This window comes from Sinocyclocheilus anshuiensis, unplaced genomic scaffold, assembly GCF_001515605.1.
Source record: "Sinocyclocheilus anshuiensis isolate Anshui unplaced genomic scaffold, SAMN03320099.WGS_v1.1 scaffold2580, whole genome shotgun sequence".
Taxonomy (NCBI): Eukaryota; Metazoa; Chordata; class Actinopteri; order Cypriniformes; family Cyprinidae; genus Sinocyclocheilus; species Sinocyclocheilus anshuiensis.
The window spans coordinates 31,169-41,221 of record NW_015536665.1 but is presented as its reverse complement, the minus strand read 5'-3'; the positions used below and the strand labels follow the sequence as shown (position 1 = coordinate 41,221).

Sequence of the window (10,053 nt, the reverse complement as noted above, 5' to 3'; positions counted from 1 at the left end):
TATGTATGTGTGTGTGTGTGTGTGTGTGTGTTAGATATATATTTTATATCTCTTTTATAAATGTAAATGCCATTTTCTGAAAGCAGATGAAATATCTCTACTTTTTCCATTGCCTTATAGTATTTCTGTTAATTGCTGAGCAGTTTTTTTTTATTCATTTTCTTTGCCATTTTATAGGCCTTTTCATCTTAAAAGGGCAAAAGCATCTTCATTTACATGCACAGAGTGTTTTATTAAATATTTTGTTAAATAAACAAAATGCTGTCAATTACCAGCCACTGAGTTGTTGATCACGTAAAACGTAACAGGAATGTTTTCTCTCAGGTCTGTCACTTTTTATATATGCTAATATGCAAATGTATATATAATATTTAATACAGTAATGCATAATTTGCATTATTTTGAACATTTCAATGGGAAAGACAAATTGCAAAACACTGCTTTTATATACAATACTGGTCAAAAGTTTGGATTTTTTTTTTAAAGATTTTTTTATGTTTTTGAAAGAACATTTTTCTCTTCTATTCGTCTAGGCATATTTGATGAAAAATGCAATACAGTAAAATTGTGAAAAACTATTACAATTTAAATTTACAATTTTCTATGTGAATATATTTTAAAATCAGCATCATTACTCCAGTCTTCAGTGTCACATGATCCTCCAGAAATCCTTCTAATATACTGATTTGCTGCTCAAGAAACATTTCTGGTTATTATAAATGTTGAAAACAGTTGTGCTGCTTCATATTTTTGTGGAAACTGACAAATTAATTTATAATATTACAAAATATTTATATTTCAAATAAATGCTGTTTATTTGAATTTTCTATTCATGAGAAAATCCATAAAAAACTGTCTTCAATAATAAAAAAAAATAATAATTGAGCACCAATATTAATTGAGAATCAAATCAGCATATAAGAATGCTTTCTGAAGGATCATTTAACACTGAAAACTGGAGTAATGATGCTGAAAACTCAACTTTGATCACAGAAATAAATTACATTTTACAATAATAGAAGCAGATATTTAAAATTATAATAATATTTCACAATTTTACTGTTATTTTTTTATCAAATAAATGCAGCCTTGGTGAACAGAAGAGGCTTTTGAACAGTAGTGTATATTTTAATCTGGCAGAGTTTCAGGAAAAACATTAAAGCTCCTCCCTAAACATAAACCTTAAATATGACAGAAATGGCCTTATAGGAAAGTTTGAAGCGTTTACTCTTACCTGACGAATGTCTTTCATGACGAGAGTAATTGTTCTTCAACAGGAAGCTGAACTGCAGCCTTCTTCCTGTTGATTGATGGCACCAAAGCGCACTTAGCTCTCGTCACTCACTAACACGGCAGCACAAATGATGATGTATCCTGAGTTTCTCCAGTCCGCAGTTTATCTGATGCTCTGTCAGTTGTTTATTTCACATTCACGCTTTAACACAGGATGAAAAGTCTGTCGGCCTCTTTATTTCACACAAAATGAATGAAGATGCCAGTCACACGCATTTTACCATGTACAATACAGATAAACAGCTGAGCTATGAAGGTGTAGACTATGTTCAGAATAAAGTACTAGTGTATACACTGACTTTTTCGCATATATTAAGCAAATATTCATTCATGTTTATTTAAAAGCATCATGTGTGTGTTTTTTCACAGATATCCCATCGCACCCGTACTCTGTTCGGCTGACTGCTGTCTCCCAACGTCTCGCCACCGTCACCTTCATAAAGCCCGACTCTCACGGCGGCGTCCCCATCAGCTATTACATCATCAACTATAAAGACACAAGCTCACAGGACTGGAGGACAGTGAGATCACATGGAGTTCAGAGTGAGTGTCATATGAGCCACTGATCAGAGTTTGTCACAAGACTTAACAGAGTCTCCATTTGCTCTCCATTTATAGTTTTTTTTTTCTTCAATTGCTAGGACACATGTCAATATTTAGGTTGCTTTTTCCAAACTCTTCACACAGTGAGCACAACAGCAGTCTATGTGGGCTAAGCTGTAGATCATTTATTATTGCTTTGGCACCCAGTGCATTCAATGACTACATCTTTCAAATTACATGAATTATTTTCTCACTCAGACACAAACACCACCAAAACTCTACATGCCTACAAGCCAGTTTGCACAGGTGTACATATTCTTCACAAAACAGTGAAACCTAAGTTCAAAAGCTAACATAATACAAAAATGAATAAGACAACAATTTGCTACATTTCTACAGTAAGACCTTATTGAAATATATTCTGTATCTAAAAAATGAAACACTATCAAAACATTTAGATTTAGCTGAACAACTACACAGGTGTTAGTCTTTCAATTACATTACCATCTCTACAAAAAAAGACAAATTGGGATTTATTTATTTATTTATTTTTACTGTAATGTTAACATGGACTGTGTAATATATATTGCAGTGAATTATAAGCAGCAGATACTGTCATTCTTGTTTTGTAATGAGATTTTAGAGAAGAAAACTTTGTATAATGCTACCTGTTGATAGTGTTTTTAGGTCATTGTTTTATGTTTTATGAGTGACGAAGTGTGTTTGTTGGGTCATAACCTGTGCTAGTGTTTTGGAAGAATGGCTTGATTTGAGACTTGTATGAAGTGTTTTGGTAGTTTTACACCATTCAAGTTATATAAAATATAAAGCTATGAGACTTTGCCCTCGGCCAAAACTATTTGCTTTTGAACAAATAATAGATTAATGAGACCAAAGACTCACACCCAGCATTTACTGTAAATATGATGCTTGCTTTCATTTAGAAATTGTTAAAGCAATTACTTTCTATGTGTAATTGCTTTAACTAAAGTAAAGCAATTACTGATCTATGTGACTCAGATTAGCATTTAGGACAGAAGAAGCAGCTCAAACATATTTTTTTTATTAAACAGATCTCATTTGAGATGTTTCTATCCTCAGAGCAAAACTGCAAAGCTTTGCAACAGAACATTTAAGCAAAAGAAATGCATGCTTACCACCCTATATTTTTCCTAAAAGCCATTGTCACTTCTCAAATTGTTTTTTTTTTTTTTTAGCAAGATCAAGATGTGTCAACAGTCATTTCCATTACATTTGGTGCAGCTAAACAGATTTGCACTTGCTGAAGCAGCAGCGATAATGACTTCAAGCTGTTTGTTCACTAAACTGCTTTACTTGCAGACAAGACTTTTCTGTGCATTAAGCCTTTAAATAATGTTTATTGTGGAAAGTGTGATGTAAAACGCTAATAACAAATAGAAACCCTCAAGTGATTGTAGTTATATTGCTCAACTCCGCATCTCAGTCCCACGCAGAGCTTCATGCATCACAGAAATGGAAAGCAATGAACGTTTAAAGTTCAAGGTCTCAAACTCTAATTTAGAGTACTTCAATTACATCCACATACTCTTTGTGGATTTTTCATTAAGAACTCAGTGTTCTTTGACTAAGTACAATAAACACGCTCATTGAGCCGGCTCATTTTTTATTATTGCTTTCTCATGTAAATGAATGCATACAATCATTGGCCAAGGTCTCAGATTTGATAAAGGCTTACTTTAATGTAAAATACATATTCAGTGTTAGATATATTGACTTATAAGTATATAAAAATAATAATTTTAGAATTACATTTACATTTACATTTAGTCATTTAGCAGACGCTGGAGAAGCCATGTGCCTGTATGATGGGACCCAGTGATGTTGTGTATATGGAGAAGAGGAGGGGTCCAAGAATTAGAATTAGTACAGCCTTTTGATGAGGATTTAGCATTAAAAACCTAATATGTTAAACTGGACAAATCAGCAAGACATCCAGATTTGCTGGTGTTATTTTAGTTTTATTTATGTACGGTTAAAGTGTTTAATATTTTGAGTTAAAGCTTTCACTTCTATTTTTTTGTTTATTATTATTTAAGCTTAAATTCTGGTAATTTTGTTATGTACTTTTGTAGTTTTTATTAGCTGTTGTATTATAGATATATCTATTTAGCTTTCATTTGATTTTATTTCAGTTTTCATTTTATTAATTCAGTTTAAACTTATTTCATTTCAGTTTTTCATCTTGTATTTATGTTTAATTTTATTACAGCTTAATTAAAATGATCATGCATGAGTTATGTGTGGTAATGGTATGTGTGTTTGTCATTTGCATTATGTTTTTGTAAATATTTATATTAACTTTAATTTTATTTCAGTTTTACTTTTAGTAATTGTAGTACTTCAGTTTAAACATATCAGTTAACTTATTTTCGTTTATGCTGTTCATCTAATATTTATATTTATTTCAGCTTAATTTCCATGAATGAAAATGAGTTTAACAGTTTTAGTTTTAATTAACAATAACACTGGCACTAATCAATATAAAATTCATGGAGTTTTCACTATTGTGTTATTGCTAATACTGTTAGCTCCTTTATAATAAATGTATTGTGTTTTTCATGATCTGTCTTTCACTTTTGATAAAAGTGGCTGCTAAATGAATAAATGTAAATGTAAAATAAATATCTAAAACAGGAAAAAAACTGTAAGTTCACATTTTACACCCAGTACATACTGTAAATGTGATGTGTGCATTCATTTCAAAATGATTGAGGCTAGTATGTGACTCAGACTAGCATTTAGGACATTTAAAGGTCAGATATAAGAATATTCTTTCTTTCTTTCTTTCTTTTCTCTCTCTCTCTCTCTCTCTCTCTCTCGCTCTCTCTCTCTCAGGTACAGTAGTTCTTGCTAACCTGGAGCCCAACACAACGTATGAAGTGCGCGTGGCGGCCGTCAATGGAAAGGGTCAGGGTGATTTCAGCCACACAGAAACCTTCCAGACATTACCCATCCGTGAGTATTTCACCATATCTCCCGTTTTCAGTTTGTGTCACTCCCATCACTGTGTGTTTGACAACGAGGACAATGAGACCTTTCACAGAGTGCAATTGTATATATAACGTCATATTCTTTAGATTTCTGTGTTGCCGCTCCTCCAGTGAACTTTTTTTAAGCTCCTTCATTGTAATAATGCTGCTTCTTCTGTCTGTCAGATCTTGAGTTGTGTCTGATGGTCTTGTTTTGCTCAGGTGAGCCGAGTCCTCCGACAGTTCATGGACAGAGAGGCATCGGTAAGGCCTACAGACTCGGACTGATCAAACAGGACGATGGCGGGATGCCCATCGTGGAGTACATCTTGAAGTATAAAACGGTCTGTAAGCTCAACCACAGACACTTTTCACATTTCTGTGGGTCTCAGAAGTCATCTTAGTTGGGTGAACTTCTGTAGTGATAAATGGAAACCAAATCAAATATAAGTATTGCATAATTATTTGCTCCAATAGCAAAAGAAAAAAAAAATCAACAATAGTATTATGTCTTTACAAAAGTGGAAAAACATTGTTTACAGTGGTCAGAAGAGAGAAAGATATCAAATTTGCCATCGCTCCCTCAGCCGTTGTTAGAAACACCCAGTAATTTTGTGTTTTTATTTTATTGTTTTTTTCTAGGGTTATTGCAGTTAACTAAATCTAAATCTGATACTGAAATGAAAGCCATTAAAAAAAAAAAAAAGATTGTTATTTAAAATAAACTAAACAAAAAAACTAATAAAGAATACACAAAAAACACACAACAAAATTACTAAAACTAAAATGAAAACTTATAAAAAAACGTATTAAAATTATAATATTATAATTGTATTAGTTTTAGTTATTTTAGTACCTCAACTTACATTTATTTTGTTTCAGTGAGGTGCCAAGGCCACATTTATATTTTTAGTTTAAGTTTTTAAGTTTTAGTTTTCAATTTAATATTTAGCATATATTTAATTTTATTTCAGCTTCATTTGAATGAATGAAGATGATTTTTAATAGTTTTAGTTTTAGTTAACAATATCAGCACTGGGACTAAACTTATCATGAACTAGCATGGACATTTTATTCAGTAGATATTAAACTATTGACACTGGCTATTGTTATTGGTAATATTGTTAGATCATTTATGATAAATGTCTTGTGTTTTTAATCATCTGTATTTCACTTAAAAAAGTGTCTGCTAAATTAATTAATGTAAATGTATAATGCAAGGTATATCTGCATAAATATTAGTTTTATCAAACATACAGTAACAAACTGTAATATTGTGAAATGTTATTGCAATTTTAAATGGCTGTTTACTGAAACTAATAAAATGAGCATATTAGAATGATTTCTGAAGGATCATGTGACACTGAAGACTGGAGTAATGATGCTGAAAATTCAGCTTTGATCAGAGCAATAAATTAAATTATAAAATATGTTGAAATATAAAACAATTATTTCAAATTGTAATAATATTCCACAATATTACTGTTTTTACTGTATTTTTGATCAAATAAATGCAGCCTTGTTGAGCAAACTTCTTTCAAAAACATTTAAAAAATCGTAATTATTCCAAACATTTGACCGACAGTGTAGTCAACTAATGTAAAGCTAGTGACTCGCACTACACAGTTTGCTTTAGGCAATTTACACATGCATGAATTCATTGTAAATGCAAGTTTATGTTGTGTTTGTTACATCTGCGGAAATACATGTTGAATTTGTACTGTAAAATAGCACAGAACTCTTGCTATGCTTTAAGCCATGGATTCATGTCTGCGTTTGCACACTGTCCTAATTCACTGCGTTAATCCGCGAGCGGATTTTAGTGTATATCTGACAGGTCGAAGGCTTCCAGCCACCCATAGCCATGTGGGCAGATGAATCTGTAATGTTCTGGGGGAGAAATCCTGCTTTTCCTCTGTCTGGCATACAGTGAGTCTGCAGTGAAATGGCATTCATGCTGTGGCCTCATTTGCTTAAAGAATATGGATGCGTGAGAGAAACACTTTGAAGTCCTTTCATTCTCCTCAGAGGATCTGCAGGAGGTGATTCGCCATGAGTTTTCCTCTCCGTTATGGATATAAGGAACAAAGAGCCAACCAGAGCGTTTGCTTCACTAAATACCAACAGTTACACCTACACTGCAGTTTTGTCCTGGTTTTGGGTGAATCTCAAAGAGCAAAGAATATGAAGCTTATTTTAGGACCATTACGGTTTTTTTTTTTTTTTTCACATTATTTATTTTAAGGGGTCCTATGATGCGTTTTCATGTTTTCCTTTTTCTTTAGTGTGTTATGTAGCTGTTTGTGCACGTATAAGATCTGCAAAGTTACAAAGCTCAAAGTCTCCCACAAAAAAAGAGAAGGCTGACCAAGACCTGCCGAAAATGCCCCAATCGAGCTCTCCCTCCCATATCTACGTCACTATGTTGAAATATTTCCATAATAACACCCAAATATATGTGCAAAGAAAGAATGCGTGGTTTTCAGGTATCGCAGAAGTGCTTCTATGCGAAAGCAAAAGCACTTTATTTCAGTATGTCTGGCAAGTGTTTTATAATGGACACTCGCTGAAGAAGCGTGTTTTTATAGGAATTTGCTGCAGTCAGTGGTGTTTATATACATATGGGCATCAACACTCACTCTGACAGAGGAACTTCAGATCACCATTCAACAAATACAGAATGTTTTTATTTGCTGTTGTAATTTGTGTTTTTAATCATTCTGAATGGATCCGTTTATATTTCAGTCATGTTAAGTCCCCGATCAGACAGGATGCGTGTTTTGCAGTGAGAGGCGCCTTTTTAAAATTGTTTTCTATTGACAGTGAGCATTTTGCACACTGTTTATGCGCCCTGGACGCCTCACGGTTTAGCCGCCTGCTGCACCTCGTGTTTTTTTTATTTTTTATTTTTCATTGTCCATTTGAATGAATGGAGAGGCGGGCCTTCCATTGTGGTGACAGTAGTTTACAGTTGCTTGGAACGTCTGGAGACTGCAATGATGGAGGAGGAACTTGTGGTGGCTGTCGCGCGTTGCCCAGAGCTGTATTTTTTTAAAGTTTCTGCTAATATGACAGTTTACTTAACAGCAAAGATTTTAGAGCACTAGCGCGATAATCATTGATAAGACTGAAAGGACAGCTGATTCGGTGGTTGCCTAGCAACATAAAAAAAACTCCAGAGCACTGCTCTTTTCTAAATTAAAAAAAAAAAAAAAGTCAAACAAAAAAAAGGCAGTGCGGTGCAGTGCGCCTCACGTTTTCAAAAAAAACGCATTCTGTCTGATCGGGGCCTAAAGCGACTGGTCTGTTGGCATCTATGTATGGTTCTGTTTCGTATTGCAGCTTGACTTGTAGTTATAGAAAATGCTCTAAACAAATGTGACACACCAAAGGAGAATGGAGCCTCTTCTCCGCGACCATTAAATGCCGAGCATGCCTCTCCTCGAGAGACCGGACTCTTCCCCCGTGCATGCACGCTGGTGTCCTCGTGGGTCCAGGAAGGGAGCCCGGGAGGATTCCTGCACCGCCAGAGACGCGAGCTGCCAGACCCACGGTTCGGAAATGAGATGCAACCATGATGCAGCCGACGGGCTAGGATGCCGGGCCGTTAATCCTCTGAAGCGCTGTGGGCCAGGGAAGATGAGCCGCTGTGAAGAAGCCGGCCCTCGCGCCCCGGACCACAGAGAGGATTGCGTGTGACCGCCAGACTCCACCCCTTACCTGGACCCCTCCTTTCCGAACACTGCCCTCTTTTACGATTCCCCAGCACAATGAGGACACTAGATCCCCTGTTTATTTTGAACACTCCTTCCCCTCTGGACACTTTATTACCCGTTTTGGACATTTTATGTTTATTTTCTGTTAAATAAAAGCCTCTCCGAGGCCTGACGCCACACCCACTGTGTCTGTCGTTTGCTCCTCACGCCACATTGGTGGATAATGCGGGTAAGGCAGAGCCTTGACAGCACAGTTGGGTATCATCTGATGACTTAAACCCCTCTCGCTCGCAAAAGTTCATGAAAACCGGGACTGGGACAGAGAAATGACGGAGACGGCCTCCCAACTAAAAAAGGTTGGTTGAGGCTGTCGACTAAAACCCTGTTTTCTCACCAGAGGGAGAGCTGCCCGGAGAGAAATTCCTGCCCCGCCACTCTGACTGTGTGGAACCTGGTTGAGGAAGGTAGCACTACCGCGTGGGCGGCCGCCATAGGACAGGAATGACGCTTGGGGGGTGGGGGGGGGGCATGTGATGGATCGGCTGCCTCGTTTGCTTTTTCCTTTTGTTATACTGGGGAAAATTGTTGGACGTGGCACCCTACCAAGAAAATTTTCCACCAGCCGCCACTATATACACTAACATTAGGTTACTTTTAGCCTTATACCCTGGAGCTGGTTCACCCTTTGGCTATGCTGAATCATCTGAAGCGGTTTCGGTAAAACAATCAAGAACAAGAACTGAAAAAAAAAGACTACATTTTGAAAGTTAACTTTAAAAAAATCAGCTACTGTGGATAAGTGGCCATTCACACCAAAACAGTTTTTGTGCTATTTTTCAGATGTTTTCCTATGTGAGCATGCAATGGATGTATTTGCCCATTCTGTTGCTTTTTGCCATTTTCAAGGTTAAAGTATTGTTTAAGTATCTAGAGATGCCTTCATTCAAAAATAAAAAATAATTTTCTGGATCTCTGTGCGCACACTCAGATGAAATCCTGCAGGCGCCCTGGACCCAAACGATTGAGTGTTTTACGGAAGACAGTTTCCTGAACCTGGGAGAGTACAAGGCCGACCAGAACACAAGATCCAGGGGGTGTGGTTGGATCCACATCTAGGGGGTGGAGATTGGCAGGGGACTCGGGAGGCCATGGCGGAGCAGGGGACTCGGAAAGCCATGGCGGAGCAGCCTCGGCCACTACGGCTGGAGCCCTACTACCCCCCCAAAAAAAATACTTGGGGAATTTACGGGGCTGTACTTGGGGCCAGGAGCCCTCCCTGGACGTAACGGGGGATCAGGAGCCCTCCCTGGGCTTAACGGGGATCAGGAGCCCTCCCTGGGCTTAACTGGGGATCAGGGGTTTAACTGGGAAACAGGAGCCCTCCGTGGGCTATACTCGGGATCATTGCCCGTCCTGCGCTTAACGGGGGATCAGGAGCCCTCCCTGTGCTTAACGGGGAAACAGGAGCCCTCCCTGGGCTTAACTGGGGA

At 36.9% G+C, this 10,053-nt stretch overlaps 1 protein-coding gene across 1 annotated transcript in view; it reads left to right on the top strand.

The window, feature by feature from the left end:
• Positions 1-10,053, top strand: part of LOC107654426 (neural cell adhesion molecule 2-like) — a 113,494-nt gene that overhangs the window by 74,865 nt on the left and 28,576 nt on the right. Inside the window, exons 12-14 of the mRNA XM_016441477.1 lie at positions 1,663-1,836; positions 4,714-4,833; positions 5,070-5,191. Of these exons, the coding sequence (XP_016296963.1) occupies positions 1,663-1,836; positions 4,714-4,833; positions 5,070-5,191 (416 nt within the window). The remainder of the gene's footprint in view (positions 1-1,662; positions 1,837-4,713; positions 4,834-5,069; positions 5,192-10,053) is intronic.